Source organism: Heliconius melpomene, chromosome 5 (genome assembly GCF_056956725.1).
Source record: "Heliconius melpomene rosina isolate 202511_hmr_F chromosome 5, ASM5695672v1, whole genome shotgun sequence".
In the NCBI taxonomy this organism is placed as follows: Eukaryota; Metazoa; Arthropoda; class Insecta; order Lepidoptera; family Nymphalidae; genus Heliconius; species Heliconius melpomene.
Genome location: NC_140393.1, coordinates 4,625,239 through 4,640,164, shown reverse-complemented (window position 1 = coordinate 4,640,164; position 14,926 = coordinate 4,625,239). Strand labels below are relative to the sequence as shown.

At 35.5% G+C, this 14,926-nt stretch overlaps 2 protein-coding genes across 2 annotated transcripts; both read left to right on the top strand.

Moving 5' to 3' along the window:
• The first annotated feature begins 572 nt into the window (after positions 1-572).
• LOC146538954 (arylphorin subunit beta-like) lies at positions 573-3,603 on the top strand. Its single transcript, XM_085185516.1, has 5 exons — positions 573-732; positions 833-966; positions 1,078-1,902; positions 1,977-2,143; positions 2,643-3,603. Exons 1-5 carry the CDS (start codon positions 642-644, stop codon positions 3,532-3,534), a joined length of 2,109 nt encoding a protein of 702 aa, XP_085041642.1. The 5' UTR covers positions 573-641; the 3' UTR covers positions 3,535-3,603.
• A 5,039-nt stretch (positions 3,604-8,642) lies between these two features.
• LOC146538953 (arylphorin subunit alpha-like) lies at positions 8,643-14,581 on the top strand. Its single transcript, XM_085185518.1, has 5 exons — positions 8,643-8,762; positions 8,855-8,988; positions 9,098-9,922; positions 9,997-10,163; positions 13,591-14,581. Exons 1-5 carry the CDS (start codon positions 8,672-8,674, stop codon positions 14,480-14,482), a joined length of 2,109 nt encoding a protein of 702 aa, XP_085041644.1. The 5' UTR covers positions 8,643-8,671; the 3' UTR covers positions 14,483-14,581.
• Positions 14,582-14,926: the final 345 nt, after the last annotated feature.

Below are 14,926 nucleotides of genomic sequence, written 5' to 3'. Positions count from 1 at the left end.
CAAACTGATTTTTATTGTACCTTTCAGTAATAAGAGGAAGTAGAAAATAGTTTTATAAGCTTGCCTCTTTACAGAAAGAAACAGCTTCACGCTGTATTCCGCACACAGCAGGGTAGGCAGAGGGAACTTCGTGTTAAAAAACTCCATTCCTTACTTTCTTCCGAGTTCTGGAGACATTGCGTGCTGAATGGCGGAATTCGACACCAGAGCGAAGAAAATTTTAATAAATATTTCCTTTCCTCGAGTGGGGATCGAACCACCAACCAGTCGGTTTTGCAGCATACTTTGTGCCCCTGCGCCACGGCTGGCCTTGCGATTGTAAAAAATATTAGAAATATTTATATCTTAAAGCATTAGGATATAATCAATTTTAAAAAACTCATCACCTAAAGTGTTTTGCTCACAGATTTTGTTTCACTTATACTTCAGTGAAAGATTCGAAGTTTCGTTTTAATATAGATTAAATGCATATTTGCTGCTTAAATTGCAAGAGGTCACGAGTAATGCCAAATATGATAGCGAAACGTCGTAAGTGTAGTTGCTAGCAATCGATAAGCATTAACTTGATAAAGTGCTAAAAATTAGTATAAAAGGTGGATTCAGTGATCGAATTGGTACAGTTACCTTCTGGGCTGGTCAAGATGAAGACTGTCCTGGCATTAGCTTGCCTCGCTGTTGCATTGGCTGGAGCCTCTGTGGTTCCCCAACACCACGACTATAAAGTTCAAAATGGTATTTTTTAAATATTTAATTAAATCAATAAATAAAATCATTAATAAATATAAGTCTTCCAATTTCAAATGTATCTAATAATCAATAAATAAAATTTCAGTTGAGGCTGACTTCGCAGTAAAGCAGGAAAAGATCCTCAAGCTGTTCATTCACCCTGAACAAATCGATGAGGAGGCTGATTATTACAAAGTAGGCAAAGAATTCGACTTCGAGGCTCACATGGATGACTGCTCGGTAAGTTTATTATTAATTTTATTTATTTATTTAGTAAAATTTTAAAAACGAAATCAATATTTAATTTTTAGGTGTTGTAGGTAAATAAATATTCACTTTGTTTTTTTACAGAACAAGAAAGCTGTCCAGGAATTTTGGGAATTGTGGAAATCTGGTTTTATGCCAAAAAATGTGCCTTTCTCAATCTTCTACGAAAGACAGAGAGAGGAAGCTGTAGCTCTATTCCATATTTTCTACTATGCCAAGGACTTCGAAGCCTTCTATAAATATGCTTCTTGGGCTCGTGTTCACGTAAACGAGGGACAATTCCTTTATGCTTACTACATCGCTCTGATCCACCGTGCAGACATAAAGGGCGTAGTCGTCCCAGCTCCTTATGAAGTTTATCCTGAACTTTTTGTCAACTCTATTGTCTGGAACAAGATCTTCCGTATCAAAATGCAAAATGGACTTTCTCCTGACTTCGGTGCTGAAGACGGTGTTATCCAGGAAAATGACCGTTACATTGTGTACGCCAACTACTCAGATTACTCATCTTACCACGATGACGAACACAGGATTTCCTACTTTGTCGAAGATGTTGGCCTCAACGCATACTACTATTACTTCCACTCATACTTCCCATTCTGGATGGACGGCGACCTTTACCCAGCAATGAAAGAGCGTCGTGGTGAAGTGTACTATTATTTCTACCAACAACTTTTGGCCCGTTACTACTTGGAGAGACTTTCCAATGGATTGGGCGAGATCCCACAATTCTCTTGGTGGCATCCGATTAAGAGCGGATACAGCCCCTACATCAATTATTATTACTCGTTTATGCAAAGGCCTTCTTACTACCAAATTCCTGTTGAAGAATACATTGAAGAGCTTCAACTTCTTGATGCTTATGAGAAGAATTTCATTCAATACCTTGAGCAAGGCCATTTCAAAGCCGTAAGTAATACTTCTAAAATATTCTTCCTTAACATTGCATCAAGTATGATTTATAATTATTTTTAATCTTATAGTTCAATCAAGACGTAGATCTACGCAATAGCAAATCTGTCAACTTTATTGGGAACTTCTGGCAAGCTAACGCTGACTGGCATGGCAAGTTTGCTCGTAAAGATAACCACAACTCCTATGAAGTTATTGCTCGTCGCATGTTAAGTGCTGCCCCAGAACCAATTGACAAGTAAGTATGCTTTGCCGTCTTTATTATCAAAAAAGTTATACTTGAAAAAACTTAACTAAATTACATATTAACTATGCTCTATAAAAGACTATGTATATTGTACGTATTTTAGAAAATATTCTCATTAACTAATTATATATGTTAATTATATTAGAAGGAATAATACAAATATTGTATACGTATATAGAAGCCGTCACTTTGCAGGGGCACAAGCGTAATTAATTATTACTTATGAATGCGAAATAATTATTACTTATGAATTTTCATTTCCTCGCTCTGGTACCAAGGCAAAAAGCGCAGCGTTAAGTTTCGCCACTCAACACACACTGCCTAGAAAATTGGCCAGATATTTGGAGCTGGAGTGTGATATTAGGTTCTTTGTGCCTACCCGATATGCAGGGTACAACACGAAGCTAAAAAATATACAGCATATATATTACCTCTTATTTATTTGTTATTAATATGTTACTAATTATTTTTTATTTTACTTACCACTTAGATACCACTTCGTACCATCAGCCCTAGACTTCTACCAATCATCGCTCCGCGACCCTATGTTCTACCAGTTGTACAGCAAGATTCTTAAATATTTTATTGAATACAAGAAGTTTTTGGCACCCTACAATCAAGATAATTTGCATTATGTTGGAGTTAAGATTAACGACGTCAAAGTTGATAAACTTGTGTCTTACTTTGATTACTACGACATTGATGTTAGCAACAGCGTATTCTACTCCAAAGAAGAACTAGAATCTAAAAAATGGTCTCACTTCGTTGTACGTCAACCTCGTATTAACCACAAGGACTTCTCCATTAAAGTTAATGTTAAGTCTGACGTTGAAGGTGATGCTGTAGTCAAAATATTCCTTGGACCCAAATATGACAGCAAGGGTATGCCTATCTGTCTGGAACATAACTGGATGAACTTCGTTGAATTGGACTGGTCTGTACAACAATTGGTTAAGGGACAAAATAACATTGAACGTCACTCTAAAGATTTCTCATTGTACAAAGAGGACTCAGTATCCGTACATGACATCCTGAAGCATCTTCCCGAAGGAAAAGTACCCTCTGATATGTCTATTGAATCAGGTGCTATGCCCAAGAGATTGATCTTGCCTAAGGGTTCAAAGGGTGGATTCCCGTACCAACTGTATGTAATTGTATATCCCTACGCACCGATTGAGAAGAAATTCGACTCCATCAAAGCCTTCGTCCATGACAACAAGCCCTTCGGATATCCATTCGACCGCCCCGTAAATGAAGTTTACTTCAAGCAACCAAATATGTACTTTGAAGATGTGGAAGTTTATCATGAAGGAGAGGAATTCGCCTACAAATACTGCGTTCCAAACCATTTTATTCACAACAATGAGGTTGTTAATCACTAAATCAAGAAAAAGATAACCGATATATTAATTGTTATGTATATATATTAGAAATTTATATATTTATAGTTCAATAAAAATTATATTTATTAACAATATTTTTCCATTTTTCACTCCTCAATGCAAAATTTCCTCCTCAAAATTAAGTATTTATATCCATGAATGCCAATTAATTAAAAGATTAGAGAAATTAATACACAGAATATTTCAATAAATAAATAAATATTTATATAATAAAAATGAATTGAAGAAATATATTTTTTTTAATAAGGCAAATTAATAAATTAATTTTTAACAAAAAGAAAACCGACTTCTAACAACGAACTAAAAAGTGAAAAATAATAATTACACAAAGATTTTATAATTTTGAAGTCGGTGCCAAGTAGAACAAACAGGCTTAGTAATTAGATATTGTAGTAAAGGTGTTGTAGCATTAGCTTGACACCGACTTCAAAATTATTAAAATCTTTGTATAATTATTATTTTTCACTTTTTAGTTCGTTGTTAGAAGTCGATTTTCTTTTTGTTAAAAATTAATTTATTTTACGATTTTAAGTGATGGGTAGATCTTAAAATGATGCTTCTTAAACGAGTGGTGACGGTGGTGGTAGTGGTTGTCAACGAGTGGTTGTGGTTGTCCTATGTAAAACTTTATTTAATTAGGTATTATTTTTGTGCAAAGTTACACTTTGGTATATTGACAAGAACATACATAAAAAGTATTCGGGCGAATTGAGAATCTTCCTTTTTTGAGGTTGGTTGAAAAGAAATGCAACGATCAGGAATCTCACTTCTGACATCAATTTAAAAAGTTTTTGTAACTATTATAGTATAATCAATCAATAACTTTCTCAATTTTCACCGGATCCGGACCGGATTGAAGTGTATCCTTTCAAATAAAAAAAGAATCATCAAAATCGGTTGGCGCGACATTGAGTTATACGTCTATTTGTCGCGCAATACCTAATGCAAATTTAAGACTTATGTGATTTTCTCATAGATACCATTGTCAGACATGGACCAAAAAAAATGGGACCATTCGGGAAGCTTCACCGTCAAAAGTTATGAGGTAACAAACCTAAAAAAAAAACAGTCGAATTGATAACCTCCTTTTCTTACAGAAATCGGTTAAAAATAATTATACACTAGCGGCCCTCCCTGAGGTTTTCAAGCCTGAACTATAATATATTTTTATCTACTTACTTAATATTTTCAAATTGTACTCAGGGCAATTTGTTTCAATGGTTATCTATAGCTACTGTCTACCCTAAGTAAATTGTAAGCTAAACTTTTTAGAATTTTATTCACTTTTGATTGCGAAAAAGAAATTATGTGTTATTCCATATCTATGAGTAACTGGATGATAGGTGGGGTAGAGGTGACATGAAGAGGTGGCACTATTGTTATTGAACAGGTTGGAGCTAAATGAGACGCTTCCATTATATGGCAATTGAAATAAATAAAAAAATCATCTTCACGTTGTATATCGCACACAGCAGGGTAGGCAGAAGGAACCTAGTGTTAAGACACTCCGTTCTCTACTTTCTGCCGAATTCTAAAGGTATTTCTTGTTTACTGGCAGAACTCAACGCCGCACTTTGCCTAGACACCAGAGCAACGAAATGGAAATATAAACGTGAATAAATATTTCACTTCCTCGAGTAGGGATCGAACCTACAACCGTCGCGTTACATTCACACCCTTGTGCCAATGCGTTACGACGGCCTCTGAATTGAAGTAAATGACAATAATTATTCATTTATAGTTATTTATTTTCATAGCTATAATATACACTTCACAAAACATAAACGTTTTGGAATCACAGACACACTTTTTACAATTTTACAGACATTGACACTTTTTTCAATTTTACAGACATTGACACTTTTTTCAATTATACAGACATTAAAACTTTTTTCAATTTAACAGACATATTTGACACTTTTTTCAATTTTACAGACATATTTGACACTTTTTTCAATTTTACAGACATTGATACTTTTTTCAATTTTATTTAAGTACACACATAATAAGGAGCAAATATTAAACGTTTTCGACTATTTGTCTGTCAGTGGACATCATTATTGTATCAAGTTAACCCTAATGATTTCTTAGTTGCCTCACGTACTGCCAAGGCAGAATCCAAGGATTCTTGCAGAATGAGTGGCCTAGTGATCCCATATGATGGGTTTGAGAGTTTATATTTTTTAGCAATATACCCAAGTAAGAAGAAGAACAAGCCATTAAAAGTAGAGAAACATCCAGTACTTTTACCATATATGAAGGGAGTTACATGCAGGATTAGCAATATCTTAAAGAGAGCTTCCATAAAAACAATATATGTACCTAATCTCTCTAGGTATGAGTAAAGTTTGCAAAACTCTATATCCTCGCTAGTAAAAGCAGACTTTTTAGCTTCACGCTCGCACATAGCAGGTTTGGCAAAAGGAACCCGTTCCTCACTTTGGAAATGATTAGACATTTTATACCACCTCGGACCTACTTCTATAACTTTGAAGTCTCAAAACAACCAGAAAATAAGTTCTTAGATAATTTAGCACATGAAATTACTAATTATCCCAAATTAATTAACTTCAGGCTGTATCATGTAAAGCAGGCGTTATGAGTGATACACATAGCAGGCTAGGCGGCGGGCCGCCTGCTCTGGTAGCCTGCTGGTAACTTTTATTTCCGATCATAAAGAAATTGGTTAGGGGCAAAAAACCTATGTCCCTCTATTTAGGCCGTCGTGGCGCACAGGGATTTATGGGTTCGATCCCCGAGGAAACGAGATATTATTATATAAACTTTATGGCAATAAGTTATACTTAAAAAAAAATACAAAAGCAAAAATGTATACATAAAAAGCAGCAAAATATAAACGCAAAAGCGCGGCATTGAGTTTCGCCACTCAACACGCAATGCCCTCCGAATTCGGCGGAAAGCCGGAAAATAATACACTCCGTTCACTAGTTAGTTTTATTTAAATCTATAGAGCATAGTAAATGTTCAATAAATAGTAGATATAAAATATTCAATTACAATACATAAAAAACGTACCACTAAACCACAGTAACTAAATTATAATCCACTAATTATTATTAGTATAAAATCCACCTTAAAGAAAATATTATGCATTTTTCGCTCGGGTTATATTAAATATGGCTTCAGGTAAGTCAAATTCAAATTCAGATTCAGATTCAGATTCAGATTCAGATTCAGATTCAGATTCAGATTCAGATTCAGCTTCAGCTTCAGCTTCAGATTCAGATTCAGATTCAGATTCAGATTCAGATTCAGATTCAGATTCAGATTCAGATTCAGATTCAGATTCAGATTCAGATTCAGATTCAGATTCAGATTCAGATTCAGATTCAGATTCAGATTCAGATTCAGATTCAGATTCAGATTCAGATTCAGATTCAGATTCAGATTCAGATTCAGATTCAGATTCAGATTCAGATTCAGATTCAGATTCAGATTCAGATTCAGATTCAGATTCAGATTCAGATTCAGATTCAGATTCAGATTCAGATTCAGATTCAGATTCAGATTCAGATTCAGATTCAGATTCAGATTCAGATTCAGATTCAGATTCAGATTCAGATTCAGATTCAGATTCAGATTCAGATTCAGATTCAGATTCAGATTCAGATTCAGATTCAGATTCAGATTCAGATTCAGATTCAGATTCAGATTCAGATTCAGATTCAGATTCAGATTCAGTTTCAGATTCAGATTCAGATTCAGATTCAGATTCAGATTCAGATTCAGATTCAGATTCAGATTCAGATTCAGATTCAGATTCAGATTCAGATTCAGATTCAGATTCAGATTCAGATTCAGATTCAGATTCAGATTCAGATTCAGATTCAGATTCAGATTCAGATTCAGATTCAGATTCAGATTCAGATTCAGATTCAGATTCAGATTCAGATTCAGATTCAGATTCAGATTCAGATTCAGATTCAGATTCAGATTCAGATTCAGATTCAGATTCAGATTCAGATTCAGATTCAGATTCAGATTCAGATTCAAATTCAAATTCAAAATATTCTTTATTCAAATAGGCAATTATTATAAGCACTAATCGTCGAATGAACATATGAACAAAAAGCTACCACCGGTTCGGAAGGCAGTTCTGCTGAGAAGAGCCGGCAAGAAACTCAACAGCTGCTCTTTTCAAAATCAATGATACAATCTATTACATTAGTTGGCAGCTATCCTGCATTACATTCAATAGACATTAATTCCATAAATGCTTATCCTCTAAATATTCTTGAACATTGTAATACGCTTTACTTGTTAGAATTTTTTTTACAGATATTTTAAATTTTTGTAGTGGCAAACTAAGAATACACTGCGAAATTTTATTATATACACGTATACTCAGACCCATAAAAGATTTATTAACTTTTTGGAGGCGAAAACTTCGTGTAACAAGCTTATCTTTATTTCTCGTTTCTATCGTATGACTGTCACTATTTTTGCTATGACAATGTATATTTTGTCGGACAAAGAGAATATAATAAGTGATGTGTCTAAAATTAACGATATTCCATTCTTCATTCAATCAAATAAATAATAAAATTCTTTACAATAAAAATATTTAATTTCAGTAAGGTAGACAGAGACAAGTGTTTAGACACTCCGTTTCCTACTTTCCGCCGAAAATTGAGCGGCGGAACTCAACGACGCTTTGCCTCCACGTCCGAGCGAAGAAATTAAATTATAAATTTTATGTTTCTTCGAGTGTTGTGTATTTTGTTATACGTATATAATTACATTGAAAATATTGTTATTTTTCATGTTTCAAGGCGTGTCCTCAAAGTAGCGGAAAGGGCAGAACGGAGAGCCTATTAAATTTCTGTCTACTCCACTGAATAATGGAGATAAATAGGATTGAAGATAAAAAATATAATATTTTAAGAAAGCTCTTTTTTCTTGTAAATAAAAGACTATATCTTTATCCACATATCTCCGTAGGTGCATGAGGTCAAAAAAGTCGATAGATAACGCTAAAACTCATTATTGTGATACTGTGCAATTGATGAAATTAAACAAGATAACAAGTAGCTCTTTAGTATATAAGGTGAAATTTCTACCAAAATTAGCACAGTTACCTTCTGGGCTGCTCAAGATGAAGACTGTCCTGGCATTAGCTTGCCTGGCCTTTGCTCTGGTAGGAGCTTCCATTCTTCCTTCAAAGGTCGAATACAAAGTCAAAAATGGTATGAATATTAAAAATGTTATTTAATATTATAATAAGACATGTACGGAATGAATTTAATTGTTATTTATTAACAAGTTGTTTAAATTTCAGTGGAACCTGAATTCGTAGCAAAACAGGAAAAAATTCTCAAGCTTTTTATCCATCCAGAACAAATCGACATCGAAGCTGATTATTATAAAGTAGGCAAGGACTACGACATCGAGGCTCACTTGGATGACTGCTCAGTAAGTCATTTTAATTTATTTAAAAATACTTGCAATGAAAAAAAGAAAAAATATTTTAATAAAGATAAAAATTCATAAAACTAAAATATCTATGCTTTATATTCTACAGAACAAGAAGGCTATCCAGGAATTCTGGGAATTATGGAAATCTGGTTTTATGCCAAGAAATGTGCCTTTCTCAATCTTCTACGAAAGACAGAGAGAAGAAGCTGTAGCTCTATTCCATATTTTCTATTATGCCAAGGACTTCGAAGCCTTCTATAAAATGGCTGCTTGGGCTCGCGTTCACGTTAACGAGGGACAATTCCTTTATGCATACTACATCGCTCTGATCCACCGTGCAGACATGCAGGGAGTAGTTGTTCCAGCTCCTTACGAAGTTTACCCTGCACTCTTTGTCAACTCTGACGTTTGGCACAAGATCTTCCGTATCAAAATGCAAAATGGAATCTTGTCTGACTTTGGTGTTGAAGACGGTATTGTTCATGAAAATGACCGTTACATTGTATACGCCAACTACTCAGATTACTCGTCTTACCACGATAACGAACACAAGATTTCCTACTTTGTCGAAGATATTGGTCTCAACGCATACTATTACTACTTCCACTCATACTTCCCATTCTGGATGGACGGTGACCTTTACCCAGCAATGAAAGAGCGTCGTAGTGAAGTGTACTATTATTTCTACCAACAACTTTTGGCCCGTTACTACTTGGAGAGACTTTCCAATGGATTAGGCGAGATCCCACAATTTTCTTGGTGGCATCCGATTAAGAGCGGATACAGCCCCTACATCAATTATTATTACTCATTTGTGCAAAGGCCTTCTTACTACCAAATTCCTGTTGAAGAATACATTGAAGAGCTTCAACTTCTTGATGCTTATGAGAAGAATTTCATTCAATACCTTGAGCAAGGCTATTTCAAAGCCGTAAGTAATACTTCTAAAATATTTTTCCTTAACACTGCATCAAGTGTGATTTATAATTATTTTCAATCTTATAGTTCAATCAAGATGTTGATCTACGCAACAGCAAATCTGTCAACTTTATTGGGAACTTCTGGCAAGCTAACGCTGACTGGCACGGCAAGTTTGCTCGTAAAGATAACCACAACTCCTATGAAGTTATTGCTCGTCGCATGTTAAGTGCTGCCCCAGAACCAGTTGACAAGTAAGTATGCTTTGCCATCTTTATAATCAAAAGACTTAAACTTGAAAAAAACTTTACTAAATTATATATTAACTATACTCTATAGAAGACTATGTACATTGTACACATTTAAGAAAATATTCCCATTAACTAATTACATATTATGTTAATTATATTAGAAAGAATTATACAGTTACAAGTGGGCCCGTTCGCGGCTACGCCTGCTAGAACTATACGATTATTTATTAAATATATTTATGAAATTATTTTCGGTTTTCAATAGAATTTGTAAGAAAATAGAAGCCTAAATTATTAAAATAAGTTAAAAAAGAATAATAAGTAGAGATTTATTATTAGAAAAAAATATCTGAGTAACCGAAATGAACAAAAGAAATAAAAGTGTAAAGAAATCAAACACCTCGAGGCTTTTACAGAACTTATATTTCTTCCAGGGCTTAATACCATTACCAATTTTCAAATATATCTTTTTATTAAACAAAGAGGTTGATTTACATTTTGTTATAACAAATTATCGTGAATATAAAAACTATTTATATAAAATCATTACAAAAGTAACTAAAGGAAATTCTTAATAATTTTTGCGAACAATATTAAATAAAATACCAAATGATTAAAATTACGATATTTTAAATGTATAACATCGGTATAGATAACCGAACTGAGATAAATTAATTATAAGCAGCAAATAATTACATAAAAATTAACAGTATTTCGAAAATATATAAAAATTTACTAAACCATCATAGTCATCTGCCCGTTCGCGTTGATCGTACTATACCACTCGTAGGCTAGGTCATTCCGCATCAGTGACATCTCCTTAATTATTTATTAGAAAACTATAATTTACATCTAGAAGAAATGCTAAAAGTGACTATTATATTTATTTTCATAAGGATGAATATTAAACTTTAGAAATCATATAATTTTTATTAATGTATACAAATCTATATCTATAGTATATATCAACGCGGAGTTTTTTAATCAATTTTTAAGGGACAATGTTTTTGTAGAACATTGTTTTTGTGGCTCATATGGATGAGTCGGCGCGCGCCATGTACGCGTTTAGCAAACTCATTTTGGGTGACGTTTTCTTAAAACAACAAACTTTGCAAGCCGTTCCTTAGCAACGACGGTTGTTATTAACATGGCGGAATAAATTGCATGTCAAATAAAAAAATATTTTAATATATTGGTATATATCGATAATATTACAAATATAAAAAAAAGTATCCTATGTTCATCCCGAGACCCTCAAGTATCTCTATATGAGTATTTTATCACAATAAAATTAGCGGTTCGGCCCTGATTGCGTAAAAGACAGACAGACAGACAGAGTTACTTTCGAATTTACAATATAGGTATGGATTATATACGTATATAGACGCCGTCACTCTGCAGGGCACAAGTTTAGGTTTTTCTTTTTTATGGTAAACCTGGAAACACTGCCGCGGGTAGACCGTTCCACAGTTCGGTGGCGCGTGGAAGGAAATTTCTACGAAACCGCACAGTAGTGGAGTGCCACGTATCCAGATGGTGTGGATGATATTTAAGTTTGTGACGTGCTATGCGGTTAGAAAATTCGGCGGCAGGTAACAGGTCAAACAGTTCTTCAGAACACTCACCATGATAAATGCGATAGAGAACGCACAGCGAGGAGACGTCTCTACGCAGAGCCAAAGTGTCAAGCCTTTCACAGCTTACTGGGTCCTTAATGATTCGAACAGCTCTACGTTGTATGCGATCAAATGGGTCAAGCTGATACTGGGGTGCACCAGCCCAGAGATGAGAACAGTACTCCATGTGTGGCTGAACCTGGGCTCTATATAGGGCCAATCGGTGTTTTGGCGTGAAGTACCGTCTCGCTCTGTTGATGACCCCCAGTTTCTTCGAGGCCAACTTGGCCTTGCTTTCCAGATGATCGCGATACTGGCAGTCACTCGAAACGTTAAGGCCCAATATGCTGATACTGGGCGCGGCTGAAAGGGGAGTGTTCTGAAAGACTGGCGATACGATAAAAGTGGTTTTTTTTTGTGGTTAACGCGCAAACTTGTGTCGTCAGGGGGGTTAAATTGGACCAGATTCTTTTCACCCCATGAAGAGACATTCTCGAGGGATGCCTCAACAGAAGACACAAGTTTATTTCGGCACTGTTCAGCGTTTTCCCGAGAAAGACTTGCGCAGGCGGAGTAAACAGCGTCCACCGTGCTATCATCTGCATAGCAATGAATGCTAGAATCCTCCAGCATGTCATTGATATGCAGAAGAAACAGCGTGGGGGACAGCACGCAGCCTTGGGGAACGCCTGCGTTCACGGGCATTTGATTGAAGCAAAAACCGTCGACAGCGACCTTGATGCTGCGCCCAGTGAGAAAGCTGACGATCCACCTGCATAAATTCTCGGAAAGCCCATAGGATGGAAGTTTAGCAAGGAGCGCTCCATGCCACACTCAATCAAAGGCCTTCGCCATGTCCAAACTAACTGCCAGGCCCTCTCCCTTGCTTTCGATAGCCGCAGCCCAATGGTGGGTTAAGTAAACCAGAAGATCACCGGTTGAGCGACCATGACGGAAGCTATATTGACGGTCATTAATCAATCGGTGATCCTCTAGATAAACCAAGAGCTGGCTCTATTGATGATGCTCTCCATGACTTTTGAGAGTAGGGAGGTGATGGCAATAGGCCTGTAGTTAGATGGATCGGGACCATCGCCCTTCTTCGGGATCGGGTGGATAAGATCGCTCTTCCAAGAATCTGGGACTACGCCAACTGAGTAAGAGTGCCGAAATAGACGCGTTAGCACCGGTGTCAGTTCAGGAGCACAAGAACGAAGCACTAAGGGGGAGATGCCATCTGGCCCGCTCGACTTATGGATGTCCAAAGAGGATAGAGCTCGCCTTACTTAACCTCAGGCATTGGCAGGCAGCTCTGGCACCGCGGGATGGTCGGTGGCGTTGATCCTTGGTCATCCAAAGACGAGTTCGAGGCAAAGAGAGCGCCCAGGAGTACGGCTTTCTCTTTCGCCGTATGGACCAAGATGTCATTCCCCTAATTCGTATTCGGGGAATTAATTACTATTTATGAATTTTCATTTTCTCGTTCTGGTACCAAGGAAAACAGCGCAGCGTTAAGTTTCGCCACTCAACACGCACTGCCTAGAAAATTGGCCGGAAATTTGGAGATGGAGTGTGATACTAGGTTTTCTGTGCCTACCCGATATACAGGATACAGCGCGAAGAAAAAAATATATACAAATTATCTCTTATTTATTTGTTATTAATATGTTACTACTAAAGCGATAAGGCCACCTTATTGTACATTTTGTCCCTACTTATTTTGTATATAATTTTTGTAAATTTTTATGTGCATTAAAGTATATTGTATTGTATTGTATTATATTGTTACTAATTCTTTTTTATTTTACATACAGATACCACTTCGTACCATCAGCCCTAGACTTCTACCAATCGTCGCTCCGCGACCCTATGTTCTACCAGATGTACAGCAAGATTCTGAAATATTTTATTGAATACAAGAAGTTTTTGGCACCCTACAATCAAGATAATTTGCATTATGTTGGAGTTAAGATTAACGACGTCAAAGTTGATAAACTTGTGTCTTACTTTGATTACTACGACATTGATGTTAGCAACAACGTATTCTACTCCAAAGAAGAACTAAAATCTAAACAATGGCCTCACTTCGTTGTACGTCAACCTCGTCTTAACCACAAGGACTTCTCCATTGAAGTTAATGTTAAGTCTGACGTTGAAGGTGATGCTGTATTCAAAATATTCCTTGGACCCAAATATGACAGCAAGAGTTTGCCCCTCTGTCTGGAACATAATTGGCAGAACTTCGTTGAATTGGACTGGTCTGTACAAAAATTGGTTAAGGGACAAAATAAGATTGTACGTCTCTCTAAAGATTTCTTCTTCTACAAAGAGGACTCAGTATCTGTACATGACATCCTGAAGCATCTTCCCGAAGGAAAAGTACCCTCTGATATGTCTATTGAATCAGGTGCTATGCCCAAGAGATTGATCTTGCCTAAGGGTTCAAAGGGTGGATTCCCGTACCAACTGTATGTAATTGTATATCCCTACGCACCGATTGAGAAGAAATTTGACTCCATTAAAGCCTTCGTCCATGACAACAAGCCTTTCGGATATCCATTCGACCGCCCCGTAAATGAAGTTTACTTCAAGCAACCAAATATGTACTTTGAAGATGTGGAAGTTTATCATGAGGGAGAGGAATTCGCCTACAAATACAGCATTCCAAACCATTTTATTCACAACAATGATGTTGTTAATCACTAAATCAAGAAAAAGATAACCGATATTATAATTATTATGTATATATATATATCAGAAATTTATATATTTATAGTTCAATAAAAATAATATTTATTAACAATATTTTTCGATTTTTCACTCCTCAATGCCTTAAAAATTAAGTATTTATTTATATCTATGAATGCCAATTAATTAAAAGATAAAATTAATACACAAAATATATAACACTATTCTTCTTTGTAAAATATTAACTTAATGTATATAATATGTAAAACTATTATACAAAAATAAAAAACATAAATATTTAGAATATAGACATGTTTACGGGAGCGCAAGTGGGCTTTTAAAATAACTAAGAAAGTTATATTTAAATTTACTTTAATTAAAATAAGAACAATGTTTTATATTCTTATAACTAACTTAAAATTAACTTAACTAGTGAATCGACCGAGCAGAAGTGCATGCTCT